Source organism: Maniola hyperantus, chromosome 14 (genome assembly GCF_902806685.2).
Source record: "Maniola hyperantus chromosome 14, iAphHyp1.2, whole genome shotgun sequence".
Classification (NCBI taxonomy): Eukaryota; Metazoa; Arthropoda; class Insecta; order Lepidoptera; family Nymphalidae; genus Maniola; species Maniola hyperantus.
The window spans coordinates 6,469,461-6,484,784 of record NC_048549.1 but is presented as its reverse complement, the minus strand read 5'-3'; the positions used below and the strand labels follow the sequence as shown (position 1 = coordinate 6,484,784).

Here is a 15,324-nt window from a genome sequence, read left to right as displayed (position 1 = left end):
TTCCATAAATGAATTTAGCATCCCTGATTTACTTATTCGAAAGCATGAAAGTTATACCAACCTAGCTGCCAAGCAATAAGCTAATGATGTCGGCTTGAACATCAGAGTCTGATCTTCAAGCCGACATGATTGAAGGCTTTTACTCCAACATCAAAAATTATACCGCGCCGATTCTATTTCATAACTTTTTTACTTGGAACGCTGCCTGTAGATGTATGGACGAACTTGAGCTTAATTAAAAACAAGGTAGTTTAGGTCTAGTTTATTTATTTTTATTTATCATGTACTTACCGAAATTGTAGTTATAAAAGTAGTTTGCTTTAACGCTGAAGTGCTCGAGTTCTATGAGCGACAACGTTGTTGGATAAATAAAAAAATTAAAAAAATCCCTACACAAAAACCCTCTAAAAAGTAAAACAATATATTTTTATATATTTTAAACTTTTTTATTTAAATAAATATGCATAATTTTACGTTTATGGTTCAATAGTTTCTGCGTTATTAGATCACGCACCACTTCGCCTTATTAGAATTTGTCTAGATACTAATAAGAATGTATTGGTCGGATAGTAATAACCGGTCACATTTTTATAAGAAAACTAGAAAAGAGCTGATAATCTTCAAACGGCTAAACAGATTTTCTTGGATTATAGCTAAGAACACTCGATCAAGCCACCTTTCAAAGAAAAAAACTAAATCAAAATCAGTTCATTTAGGAACCACGACGCCACAGACATATACAAACATTCGTCAAACTTGTAACATCCCTCTTTTTGTGTAAGGGGTTATAAATGTTATACACTCGCAACAATAGTTTCGTTAAAACAAGAGTGTGGGATCTCGGGCACTAGTAGCCCAAGTCCATTGACGTAAGCTAAACGTTTAGAGCTCCCGCAGACTTACAATTTCAAGTTGAACGACTGTTGAGCAACTAAATCGCGAACTTTCACAATTTAATCGGCCAACAACTATATTGTATTCATTGTTAGCCACAGACCTAATTGATTTAGTTGGTGACAGTGTTGCTAGCGTGGTGACATGTGCATGGAAATGTGGGAAATAACTCTCTATACTAAGTGATAGATTAGAATATGGGTAACATCATAGTTATGATATGATATTGTTATCTTGCATTCTAAACTGAGATGTTACCTTGATACATTTTTTTACACTACAGAATGAGTATTCCTTATTTATGTGTGGACATATTATGTGTGTGTGTCCATTCCTATATCCGATCGTAACTACTCAACGGCCCATCCAATTTTGATAAGTGATGATTTGAAGTTGGATAGTCTGCGAGCTTGCATAGGTCTCCATGCTAATAAGCAGTTGGCCAATAGCTGGTCGACTTTTAAATTGTGCACAGTCGGAAGGGAATCTCGACTCAGATACGATCGATGTCCAATTATTAACCGACTTCAAAAAAAGGAGGAGGTTCTCAATTCGTCGGAATCTTTTTTTTTTATTTTTTATTTTTTATGTATGTTCCCCGATTAATCGAAAACGCCTGGACCGATTTTGAAAATTCTTTTTTTGTTTGAAAGGGTATACTTCAAAGTTGGTCCCATTTCAATTTGGTGAAGATCTGATGAACATCTTCGAAGATAGATACTGGAACTCCTCAACGGATAAGAGTAAATTGCTCGCGATCAGTGTAATAGCTTAGTAAACAGTAGATTTTTAACCAGTCATAGCATAATTCCATGGGGCCACTAAAAATTGTGAAATAAAAAAATTTTACAAAAAAAATAAAAACCGACTTCGTTACACAAACACTAAAAATTGAAAAATAATTTAATTTATTACCGATTATATTATGTATACAAGAGTTAATATAGTTCCATAATAATATTTTTTGGGGTCGGTGCCAATGAGGTGCCATTGTGGAGTCCCATAAAAATATGAAGTCTAGACGATTCGCGCAGCTAAAGCTAATTGGCACCGGCACCAAAAAGTATTATTATGGAACTATATTAACTCTTGTATACATAATATAATCGGTAATAAATTAAATTATTTTTCAATTTTTAGTGTTTGTGTAACGAAGTCGGTTTTTATTTTTTTTGTAAAAATTTTTTAGTTGAACGATTTAGTAGGATATGATGTGCGGGTTGTCATAAGTTACAATGCCTATTAGTATACTCTCCAATTTAGTTGCCCAACTTGAAATTGTAAGTCTGCGGGAGCTCTTATGCAACTGGACTAAGCTACGAAGTGCGGCATGGAGTGAGTTTCATAGAACATCTGTGCGGCCAGTAGTAGTAGAATTTTCGTCTACTTTATATTATACCATAGTAGCACAACAAATAGGTATAAGTCCCGCATATTGCTAATGTGCGTGGCCTCTATTTTAGTGACGTCAGCACTAGACTGACGTTTCGAGCTGATGGTATATTTTTATTTCGGCTGACGTCAAAATGAGGTCATTTCGATGTTAATGAGACATGGTTCCGGCGCAATAGCAATTTGCGGGACTTATAAGGAACTAGTGTGGATTTTCAGTTCTATTTGGGATGAAAACAAAACCCTAAATAAAGAGTAACATTTTATTATACTTATTAAATACCTATGTATTAAAAACAAAATTGTAATGTAACGGCAATGGTTAAAAATTATTATCAAACTACACCTTCGAGATCGGGGCGGGGCGGGGCTCGCAGCAGCAGGTCGCAGTCGGGCGGCGGCACGGCGCGGCGCCGCGGCCACGGCGGCAGGCTCAACGCGGCGGCGGGCGCGCGTCGGCCGCACGCGCACTGCGCCTCGGGCTCGCAGTCCGCGTGGAAGGCGCGCGCACAGTGTGCCGTGCGCGCGCCCGCGCGGTTCGCCAGTGCGCCCCCGCAGCGACGGCAGCGGCCGCGTGCCACCGCGCCGCGCCGCGCCGAAGCTAGCGCGCGCGCCAGCGCCTCGTGCGCCTCGCGCTGCACGATGCGCGCCGCGCACTGCCACACAGCGCGCCGCGCCGCACCGCCCGCCAGCACCGCGCACGCCACGCGCGGTGACTCGCACGTCTTCACCACGAGCTGCTCGAGAGGCAGGTAGGCGATCGCCTCGAACAGCAGCGGCGGCGGCAAGGCGCCCGCGCCGCGCAGCAGTCGCGTCCACAGCTCCGCCGCCACGCTCGTGGGCACGGTCGGCCCGACTCGGGCGCAGAGAGCGCTCGCCTCGCTCACGATGTTCGCTTTTGACTCCTCGTCGACGCTCGACGATATCGATCGCAAGAGAGCCTCGAGTGCGCCCAGATGATCGCCGGTCGCTTCTAAACAGATCGACTCCGCCTCGTCGGGTCCCAGCTCCCTCACGATACCGAGCGCGTCCTCTGGCCGGACGATGCCCGCGTTTTTGATCAGAAAGTCCTTAACGTCGCCAGGTCGATGCGTACACAGAGTGCGCAGATATATCGCAGCCGCGTCGCCGCGGAGCCGCCCCGCGTCCAGTAAACACTCACCGAACTCCAATTTACACTTGAAGCTTAAAGAGTCCAGAATTGTACAAATCAAATCGCTACTTTCTTCGTTCAACAAAGCTGCAGCTGATCGCGGGCGCAGCTCCACGAGCGCAGAAAGGTGTGGCTTCAGCTGTTTTCTCATTTCGCCATCGACTTCGATTCTCGATCTTAAGTATTCAAAAAACTCATCGACATCTTTACTCGACGGCTTCTGTATCTCAAAAAACTCTTTGAGAGCTTCGTCGTGTCGGTCGAGCATTGCGTCCAGTCGCCACAGCACTCGAGGTCGAAGTATAGCGTCTCTGTACTGCGCGAGCAGTTGGTCTCGTTGCGAACGTATCCGCGTCAGAATCATGAGCCACGCTCTGTCAGAGCGCTCGTCATCTGTAGTCACCACGAATTCTTGCATATTTTTAATCAAATCGTGATCGAGCGGCAGCGCGCCTGAGCTGAGCTGCCCAGCGATGAACTCAATAATTTCCAGCCGCCTTTCGGACTCCTAAAAAATATTAACCAATTTAAGTACATTTACATAACCATATCAAAAACCGTCTAAGTGCGAGTCGACCCTCGCTCTTTTAGGGTTACGTACATAATTATGTTTTGGTCACTACTTACAAACTACTTTATAAATCGTTGTTTTCAGTCGTTGTTGTTTAAATGCAGTATGTGGTACATAATTTCTAATTATATGACATAGTTTCTAGTGAACCTCTGTGCACATTTTTCCAGTAATTTGGGCAGAAATACGCCAACTTCATGCAGCCGCCAAGTCGATTTACGAGCACTTTACTAACACTCACCTGTAGGTCTGTGGTGTAGGCGAGCAGCGCGCGCGCCACGCGCAGGCGGTTCTGCTTGCCGAGCGGGCCGGCGAACGGGGGCTCGCGCGAACACTGCTCAAGCAGCCGGACCGCGGCTGACGTGTCGTGCAGTACTAACACTCGCAAAGGGGATCGTATTCCTGCCTGCAAATGTAAATCAGTACTCATAATTAATGTCAAAATATATATTTTGTTCTTTTCTTATCCTTCAATGATGGCGCGATGGAGCAATGGATCGACGTGACTTTTTACATGGATTTGGATATCCCAAAAAATCAAAGAATTAGCACGAGATTTAAAAAACCCAAACTTCACGCTGCATATTTTGAACTCGCAAATGAACCAGAACCTACTGAGTATTACCCGTTACGCTAGAATCATGGAAGGCAACAAACAAGTTCTCATTAGTCGTGGCACAAGTAAAGCAAAAATTGACTAACCTCCTCGGCGAGCAGCGTGTGCAGCGCGTCGTGGCGAGCGGAGGGGCGCGCGTGCGCGGGCAGCGCGCGGCCGCCCGCACCGCGCCCCGCCAGCGCGTCCGCCGCCGCCAGCAGCAGCGCGCCGCCCGCGCAGCCGCAGCCCGCGCACGCCGCCGCGCCCGCGCACGCCGCGTCCACGAACGACACCAGCTCGCGCATTGCACCGCTGCAACCGTCTACCGAATAACACGAAATAGATAAGTAGGTACTTTTTAGGGTTCCATACTGAGGTCGATGATCTTTGTCAGCCCTTGCAGAGACTACGGTCTATTTGGGCTGCAAACTGCCAACACCAGTCTCGGCTTTTTATCTAGTGCTTTGCTCTAAAAGTGTGATGTAAAATGTTCACTTTTCATTTTGTCGAAATAAAAATAAAATAAAAAAATAAAAATACCTCAAAAGGAATCCTTATAAGATCACTTTGTTGTCTGTCTGTCTGTCGTATCTGTCAAGAAAACCTATAGGGCACTTCCCGTTGACCTAGATTCTAGAATCATGTTTGGCAGGTAGGTATGGTATATACTTAGCACAAGTAAAGGAAAAATCCGAAAACCGTGAACCATAAGGTTACATCACAAAAAAAGTGTTCACTTAAAAATTAATTTAGTAAATCACGTATAGAATATAGATGGCGCACTCCGTCATTAACTTGCAGTGTTCTACATAAAAGTTTAGGTATTAGTGATGTAACGAATGTCATACTTTAGACATTCGCGGATGCGAATGCGAATAGTTGCTGCCAACATTCGCGAATGGTCATTTGTCTATGGCTTGGTGACCTTGGCGGCAGTCCCGCGGGGTGATTACGTATCTCGCGACAGGCTTGCGACAGGCGTAAATCTCGCGATCATTGCTGTCAAACGTCCGGCTAGAGAGAGAGACAACAATAGCCACAAAGCAAAATAAGAAGAAGAGAGACAGCAAATGAACTGTCGGAATGACTGCTGTCGCTACTGCAACATTTTATGTAACCACCCCGCCGATCGCGCGAAGTGCGTTCCGTTTGTATATTGTTCCGAGAATAGTCGAGTTAATACCAATTACCTTGCGAATTACGAACGCAACCGATTGAACCGATTCATGCCCAAAGTTAAATAAATAAATGATACCAAATGATAAAGTGAAGACTGATAATGTGATTTACGAGGTTAAGTTACTTTTTTATAACATTAAAAAAACATACGAAATGAATGGATTTTGTTTTATTAATCAACTATTACATCGTTTTTTTTTTAATATTGGCAAACGGCAAAACATTCGCAGTAATTTCGCGAATGCGAATATGCAAAAATATGCGAATATCCGCGAATGCGAATATTCGTTACATCACTATTAGGTATATCTTGTGCGATGGTACGGAATGGAACCCTTAAATTTTTAGGGTTCCGTACCTCAAAAGGAAAAACGGAACCCTTATAGGATCACTTTGTTGTCTGTCTGTCTGTCTGTCTGTCAAGAAACCTACAGGGTACTTCCCGTTGACCTAGAATCATGAAATTTGGCAGGTAGGTAGATCTTATAGCTGACATTTGGGGAAAAATCTGAAAACCGTGAATTTAGGGTTAGATCACACAAAAAAAATTAAATTGTGGTCAAGAACTAATAATTAGTATTTTCAATTTTCTAAGTAAGATAACTATATCAAGTGTGGTATCATATGAAAGGTCTTCACCTGTGCATTCTAAAACAGATTTTTATTTATTTTTATGTATCATAGGTTTTGAATTATCCTGCAAAATGTCGAAAAACTACGACTGTAGTACGGAACCCTCATTGCGCGAGCCTGACTCGCACTTGGCCGATTTTTTTTGGCTCTGTCGTTTGTATGAGATTACTGACAGAGAGAGTGTTATACTAACTTCTTTCCGCGGATAGAGATAGTATGAATTATGTACGTTACCCAGAGCCGCTGCTATGGCCCCGACGCCGCGCCACAGGCCGCGCTCGCGCGTGAACACGCTGGCGCGGTGTGGGTCCAGCGACGTCAGCGGCAACGATGCCACTACCCGCTCAACCAGGTCAGGCTCGAACTCGGCTAGTCGTTCTATTAGCTCCTACAAATTATATCCGTCTGTTATCAAGCCGCTGGTTCTGGTTTTTATCACTAACATCTGCAGATAAATCGGATAAAGTTATTATAGGTTGATAATATCGCATGCGTTATTGCGATATCTGTTTTCAGTACATTTTGTATTAGGATGGTCATGTCACACACTGCTGCGATAATAACGCCGCAATGGAAGTAGGACGTATTATCGCAGCAGTGTGTAACTACATGACCATCCTAATACAAAATGTACTGAAAACAGATATCGCAATAACGCATGCGAATCGACCTATAATAACGCGCCTGTGTGGGAGAGCCTTAAATTAACCTAAGAGTCGAAATCTCGTCCTCTTAGTCGAGACTCGAGTTATATGCGGAAGGATCTGGGAAAGCACCGCGTTATTATCCTACGAGAACTCCTACCACTATAAGATTAATGGAACGGGGTCCCGACCATCAGCAATTAAGAATACGACTATAAAGAAAGAAGACAAATGATAAAATTTTAAGTTCCTCATCATCATATCAACCGAAAGACGTCCGCAGCTGGACATAGGTCTCTTGCAGGGACTTTCACATACCAAGGTTTTGCGCCGCCTGAATCCAGCGGCTGCCTGCGACTCATTTGATGTCGTCTGTCCACCGCTGCGTCTTCTGGTAAGTGGTCATAAACATATATTTACCTGTGTAAAGTCAGGCGATGGTGGGTTGTCGGCCAGTTCGCCACGCACCGCTGCATCGCCCAACGCCTCGACGAATGCCTGTTCTCCTGAACAGTTCTCCCAAAGACAATTCCACAACTCTTCACTGAAATAATTATAAAAAGAAATCTTAAGTATCAACACAAAAATATGTCTTGTTAACTATCGGCCGAAATCTTATATATATATATATAAATATATGAAAGGAAAAGGTGACTGACTGACTGACTGACTGATCTATCAACACACAGCTCAAACTACTGAACGGATCGGGCTGAAATTTGGCATGCAGATAGCTATTATGACGTAGACATCCGCTAAGAAAGGATTTTTGATAATTCAACCCCTAAGGGGGTGAAATAGGGGTTTGAAATTTGTGTAGTCCACGCGAACGAAGTCGCGAGCATAAGCTAGTTAAAAATATAATTAATTATTGGCACTGATTCTGAGCACAACCTCTGATCTATCTGTAAACTATCGATAAGTTACTGTTACTTAGCAACGTTGTTACTTGTCAAAAAATCACTACTCATATTATAAATGCAGGTGTGATTGTTTGTTGGTTTATTGGTTTGTCCTTCAATTACGTTGCAATGGAGGATGGAAATGATTTGTTGACATGGGTTTAGTTAAAGACTTGGAGAGTGACATAGGCTACTTTTTATCCCGGAAAATCAAACAGTTCCCACAGGATATAAAAACATAAAATCCACGCGAACGGAGTCGCGGGTATCATCTTGTATCATAAATTTGACAAATAATAACTTTGCTATCGACAGATCACAGATACATTTAATCTAAATATATAAAATGAAAAGGTGACTGATTGACTGACTGATATCTATCAACGCACAGCTCAAACTACTGGACGGATTGAGCTGAAATTTGGCATGCAGATACCTATTATAACGTAGGCATCCGCTATGAAAAGATTTTTGAAAATTCAAGCCCTAAGGGGGTGAAATAGGGGTTTGAAATTTGTGTGGTCCACGCGGACGAAGATACGAGCATAAGCTAGTTACTATTAATTTCGGCCGTATGTCTAATACACTATGAAATTCTCACCTTAAATCATATTTGAGACAAAGCTTAACAACTTGAATTGCAACATTCTTGTTGCTCAATATATGCGGTCTATCAGCTAAATTCCCTATAAATTCATTCGCTATTTTTTTTGCCTCAGCGCCTTGAGACGAACAGAGCAACCTTAAGGCTTGGGAATAGCGTCCTGTATCCATAAACGCTTGAGCCCTTGCGAGCAAATCTCGAGGCTTGACGCGGACAACTCCGCGGCGGCCGAGCAGTGTCAACGTGCCTTCGGACGTGCAGGCCCCGCCCAGCGCGCTCTCGCCGGCCTTGCACATGGCTCGCGATACTCGACCATCCGTCCAGTGGCCCTACAATAGTACGTCATTTTATTAAAAAAACATTTGGTAAGCGTTAAAAACCGAAATATTATTTCAGTAAGCGATATACATATAAAGCGATAAGCGAGAAACTAGCTTATACTCGCGACTTCGTCCGCGTGAACTACACAAATTTCAAACCCCTATTTCACCCCCTTAGAGGTTGAATTTTCAAAAATCCTTTCTTAGCGGAAGCCTACGTCACAATAGCTATCTACATGCCAAATTTCAGCCCGATCCGTCCAATAGTTTGAGCTGTGTGTTGATAGATTAATCAGTCAGTCAGTCAGTCACCTTTTCCTTTTATATATTTAGATTAACCAGGTGAAGCCCGCTACTCCATCCACATAAGTTTCAGTTTTCTTAAAAATACCATAGGAACTCATTGATTTTCTGGGATAAAAGAAGCCTATGTCAGTTTTCTTAAAAATCCCATAGGAACTCTTTGATTTTCTGGGATAAAAGTAGCCTATGTCCCTCTCCAGGATGCAAAGTTATCTCTGTAACAAAAGCCAAAATCGATTAAACGAATGGGCCATTAAAAGCTAGCAGACATACAGTTTCGTATTTCTAAAATTAGTAACAATGGATTTGATACCTTGAAAAAAGCAGACGAATATACGGGCTCTATTTGGGACAAATCTAGTGGTTTGTCATAATCGTCACCCCAGAGACGAAGGTTTTCGTCCGAATCAAAGATTGCAAGGCTACCACCCAACCAACCGAGCCATATAGGCGTCGATTTGAGTTCTACTCGTTGTACAGGTCGCAGGCTTATAGATGATCCAATTAAGGTTACAGCGAGCCATTGCATAATGTTCGCACGGGCAGATACAAGTATTCTATTATCCAGCTCACACCACTCCAATACGGGAAGGACGTCAGGTGGGCCATCTAGGCGTACTCCAGCCGCCCGCCCACCGGCCACTATAATAACTCTCGAAAGAGTTGCTAGAGCTAAAATGCGAGCGTCGCGAGCCGTCATGGCCACTACTTCACCTCGTGCTCCCGAAAATAAACAGGAGACTCGAGCAGAACGTACCCCCAACGGTCTCGAAAACCGTATAAGCCAAACAGATCCGCCCGTATCTAAAGCTAGTCCGGAAGTGCCAGCCCACGTCACCCTCAGAGTACCCCATAGTTCTCCTCCGAGCGTCACACGTCTGAGAATTAACCCTCGTATACTTTCATACTGGTAAACGAGACCTCGGGCAAATCCCGCCAAAAGGCGAGTACTGTCATGGTTATATGAAAGGCACGTAACTGCCCCATTGTCACCGTGTGCGTCGCACACCCATCGTAATGTTTGATCGTGGAATGAAAGTAGGTGTCCATGTGCGGTTCCCACTGTAAGCCTACCGCTTGTGCCTACACTCACTGTTGTAGCAGCTCCTGCGGATGATCGTTCCTGAAAATAGTATTTTATTCATGTGCTCATCTTGCAAGGTGCTAGGAATTGGAACAAACATAAAACTACTTTTTTTCACACCCTACCCCACATGTCAGATTCGAAACTGGACAGAAAATAGAGTACTTAATTAAATCACACAACAAGCAACAACAAAGTGAGCTTGTAAATTTGTTTTTGATAAATCATTGCCAGGCTGCACCTTCGATCTGCTACCCTGGGCAATGACCCTATGTAAATACTAGATTATGATAATGCGATTTTGTCCGCGTGGATTTAGGTTTTTAGAAATCGCGTGGGAACTCTTTGAATTTCCAGGATAAAAGGAGCCTACATTTGTGTCCGGGATGCAAGCTGTGCTAAATAGGTGTTATTTTATTATTATTTATTTTAATTCAGATACAAGTTAGCCCTTGACTGCAGGCTCATCTGACGGTGATGGCCCGCGTCTTCACCCATGTGAAATGTGGATTAAGATTTTTTAAATCCCATAGGAACAGAATGGGGCAAAAAGTAGTTTAAGACGCAAGCTATTTCTGTATAAAAATTCGTCAAAATTTAAGCGTCCGCGTTTAAGCAAGCGTAGTGTGGGACGCCCTCCAGCACGATGGACCGACGATATAAAGAGGCTGGATGAGGAAGGCTGAGGGCCGGGTGTGGTGGCGCTCTTTAGGGAATGCCTATGTCCAACAGTAGACGTCCACAGGCTGATGATGATGATGATGAAATAATGTATGTGAATATTGAAATCTTCTGAATTACTTGGAAAAATAAAATATATTTGTGAACAAATTATTGTCTACACTACAAATTTTATCATGATAAATTTTATCATATTATTTACAATGAATGACTGTATTATTATTACTAAACAGGAATGGGAAATATAAATTTTAACCAACAATACTTACAAATTTTACTTTTTATAATATTAGTGTAGATAACATTAATATAGAAGGCATGATGCCAGGATGTCACATACATCCTGTAGTACTTTATTCCAATGACTGTATATATTTAATTTATTCAATACTAAGACAATGCTCATGCCTTTGTTTGAGTGGATTTAGGTTTAAAATCCAGTGGAAACAAGTATGCAGGTTTCCTCATGAGGTTTTTCAAGTAAATGATATTTAATTGCTTAGTATGCACCTAACGCCGCAGTTAGAGGTGCCTGCCTGGGACCCCAGACTCCTAAATATTAGGAGGCAGATGTTGTAACCATAAGACTATTACCACTTCAACAACGTTATACAACTTTGTTAGCTATCAAATAAACTAATGCAATTAAAACTAATGAACCTAATTTTCTTAAAAATATCAGATTAAATAACTAATATTCCCCTTTCCTCTCCAACTAAGCGTCAGGCTCGTACTAGGAGTAGGTACCACAATAGTGCAACGGGCGGGGTTTGAACCGTCGACCTTTCGGTTTTCAGTCCACTCCTTTACCGGTTGAGCTATTGAGGCTCTATGTTTCTCTCTCTGTTTCCGGTTTTACTTGTAATCCAACTTACTTGAGCCTGTATCAATTGCTGAGAAATTGCCTGCAAAAAGTCAACTTGTAAAGCAGAACATGTAGTATCTTCAAATTTTTTTGCAGATATTTTATTTTCACTTTCCAATTCCTCTGAAGATAATACTTCAGCTAGGGTAGGCGCCTCACTAGTAGGTAAAGCATATTCCACTTCATCGAGCTAAAATAAATTTATAATACTTTTAATGGGTAACATAATTAAGTAAATCATGCAATTTATAATGCTAAATAGTTTTTTATTAAAAAAAATTAATATACTGCTTCCTGCGTAACACTGTATGCGGCTGACAAATGCTAAGTTAATGCTTTCCATAAGAAAATGGTCTATAGTGTTAATATTATGTACTAAAATACTTAAATTTATGAAGAAACCTTTTTCTTATTTTACTTATAAAATCATATTAAACTATAAAGCAGCTTTTTCACAAATAGGTGGTAATTTTTCCTTCTTTCCTTTCACTACAACATTTATTACAAATCATCATCATCATGATCAACCCATAGCTGGCTCACTACAGAGCATGGGTCTCCTCTCAGAGTGAGAAGGGTTTTGGCCATAGTCTACCACGCTAGCCATGTGCGGATTGGTAGACTTCACACACCTTTGAGAACATTATGGAGAACTCTCAGGCATGCAGCTTTCCTCACAATATTTTCCTTCACCGTTAAAGCAAGTCATATTTAATTACTTAAAACGCACATAACTCCGAAAAGTTAGAGGTGCGTGCCCGGGATCGAACCCCTGACCTCCCATTAGAAGGCGGACGTCCTAACCCCTAAGCTATCACAGCTACTTATAACAAATATCTCTGACAAAAGCTGCTTAGTCTATTAAAAATAATAATGATAATAATAAAAAGATCATAATCCTCCTCTTTGAGTAAGTTTTAAAATTATAGATGACCATCTATATTTAAATCTGTGCTTATCAAATACTAGCTTATGCTCGCGACTTTGTGCGCGTGGACTACATAAATTTGAAATCCCTATTTCACCTCCTTAGGGGTGGAATTTTTAAAATCCTTTCTTAGCAGATGCCTACGTCATAGTAGCTATCTGCATACTGAATTTCAGCCCGGTCCGTCCAGTAGTTTGAGCCGTGCGTTGATAGATCAGTCAGTCACCTTTTCCTTTTATATATATATATAAGATAAGATTTTTCAAATGTGATCAGTGCACATTGAGTGCACAGAAAAGACACAAGAGATGGTTCCAACTTCCAGAGTCAATAATATGTCAACTTGGCATTGGAAGCAGCATCAAGTATCAGCTGACGCTACTCACCCAGCTAAGACCAATGGTTAAGTACTTATATATTTGTACCTACATTACAATCAAACTGCTACAGTTAATAATAAAACCAAATATTGTGGTAAAATGTTATATACCTTGATTTAACACACCACAAAAAGTAACGAAACACCACTTTACCTACCTCTTCAATATCCACATACTGAAGACTCTCAACTGATTCAAGATCAGAATCCAAAAGTGAATGGGTTGATGGTGTCTTTAGTAGATCCATTGTACATCAACATGAATCTGCATTTATATAGTTACAGCTGAATATGTTCCATATTATTTTAATAAGTTGTTCAAATTATTATTGCCTTATTATGTACTTTTTTACTTGATTAATGATTTCATTGAAAAAAAAAACATTGGAGGGGTTGTCTTTGTTGATATATTCAATATTCAATGTACTCTGTGGTTGATACCTCATATTATGCCTCATATAATCCACGTCGTGATTATATTCTCTTTGATATAATCACTAAAACGTACCTAAAAGTGATAGTGATTATATAGGTAGGTACTCTTTTAATACGTTTTTGGTTTTGTAAAAATGTAGCAAAGTAGCAAAGCCAAAGGGAATAATCACTACCATCTACTGATCACTACATCACTCAGGGTCTTAACAGATAGAACTAATGTTTAGTATAAAAAATCTCTATAATTTTAGTTTGTGCAATTAGAACTAGATGGCGTTTTATCAAAAAATAAATTACGGTGCGACAAGGCTATCTTGGCGCGTGGCGAAATCGGAACTAACGGTGCCGTCAAGTGTCCCCTTTGTTCTTGTTTGAATATTCTAAGCCTTTGTTCTCCAATAGCGCCCCCAGTGGCGTGCAGCTCATAGAAGCATAAACGCACTGCTTACCCTCATTGTAAGAAATCAATGCTTACTTTTTCATTATAACCTGCCGTAAAACAAGTTCATACCTAAATGCATACCCTGGCTTGAAATCCTGTGCACGCCACTGAGCGCCCCCCTGTCAATGTCAATCAAGACGTAAGGCAAGAGAGCCTTGTCGCACTGTAGTCTGGTATCTCTACGACTTCCCATAAAGCAAATTAAGAAGAAGAAGAAGATCTCTACGACTCAAAAAGTTTTATTTACTACTAGGTGCTACTAGCCACAGGGCACTATTACTCCTTTGCTACTAGCTGAAGCCCGCGACTTCATCCGCGTGGAATTAGGTTTTTATAATCACTGAGGGAATTCTTTGATTTTCCGGGATAAAAAGTAGCCTATTTCACTCTCTAGGTCTATATCTATACCCATAGACTATATGTATACCATTCTAAATAATATATGTATACCCATGCAAAAAATCACGTCAATCCGTTGCACGTTGCGACTTGATTGGAGGACAAACCAACAAACAAACACACTTTCGCATTTATAATAAGGGCACTATAGCAACCTTGTATAGTAACCTTGACATCCATGTTTGTGCCACATTTTTGTTTACGCAGTGTTACTGCATCCGTGATCCATCCATTCAAGTGTACTGCTGGGATATTCACTTATAAATTCATGCTAAATTCAACATAACCGAATACCTATAGAGAATGCAGTACAAAAATCATGTGTAGAGAAAAAAAGAAAATTTAGTTTTAAATAATAAATTACGGGTTTTGTTTTATTACCTCAACTTTTAGAACTGAAAGTACTTCTTTCAATGTATAAAATAATAAATAATGCGGCCGAACTAAGAATAAGACTGAATTTCTGCCATATTGCGACGTGTACCTAAGCGGGATTATAATTTTTGATTCGTATTTTCTTTGAAGTCACTACCTATAAAAATAATATATGAATCAAACCTGCACACGTGTTATACCTGTTATACGTATAGCTATATAGTTGACCTTAAAAAACTAGTATCCAAGGCCGGAAAAAATTAAAAATAAATTACATACAATAGTTACTGCAATTAGAAACAGATGGCGCCACTACGAAAGATTAGCTGACGTCTCTATACCAGTATATATAATGTACTCTGTGACATCACTCACTACGTTGCTACCACAGATTAATAGGGATACACGTTGCTACGTAGTAATGACGTAGTAGTACTTCCAACCACAGACCAATAACATCTTCCAACTTCTTTGGATTTTGATCTTTCAAAAACAATCAAACGTGTTTTTTTTTAAATTTATTTTATGGCCCTGGCCCCTGGATGT

The 15,324-nt window shown here is 41.1% G+C and overlaps 1 protein-coding gene across 1 annotated transcript; it reads right to left on the bottom strand.

The window, feature by feature from the left end:
- Positions 1-2,535: 2,535 nt before the first annotated feature.
- On the bottom strand, positions 2,536-13,742 carry Vps8 (vacuolar protein sorting 8). Its single transcript, XM_034975671.2, has 9 exons — positions 13,286-13,742; positions 11,831-12,010; positions 9,504-10,313; positions 8,565-8,896; positions 7,482-7,605; positions 6,652-6,805; positions 4,713-4,927; positions 4,252-4,416; positions 2,536-3,947 (listed from the first exon to the last, which is right to left on the bottom strand). The coding sequence occupies exons 1-9, from the start codon at positions 13,373-13,375 to the stop codon at positions 2,622-2,624; spliced, it is 3,396 nt and encodes a 1,131-aa protein (XP_034831562.1). The 5' UTR covers positions 13,376-13,742; the 3' UTR covers positions 2,536-2,621.
- Positions 13,743-15,324: the final 1,582 nt, after the last annotated feature.

What these genes read in the sequence shown, in the direction of transcription:
- Vps8 (XM_034975671.2), bottom strand. Translation starts at nt 13,375, where the DNA reads ATGGATCTACTAAAGACACCATCAACCCATTCACTTTTGGATTCTGAT. An exon ending in ATTCGTCTGCTTTTTTCAAG is followed by an intron (nt 8,897 to 9,503) that starts GTATCAAATCCA and finishes GTACTATTGTAG; the next exon opens with GGCCACTGGACGGATGGTCG. An exon ending in ACACGCTGCTCGCCGAGGAG is followed by an intron (nt 4,417 to 4,712) that starts GTTAGTCAATTT and finishes TTACATTTGCAG; the next exon opens with GCAGGAATACGATCCCCTTT.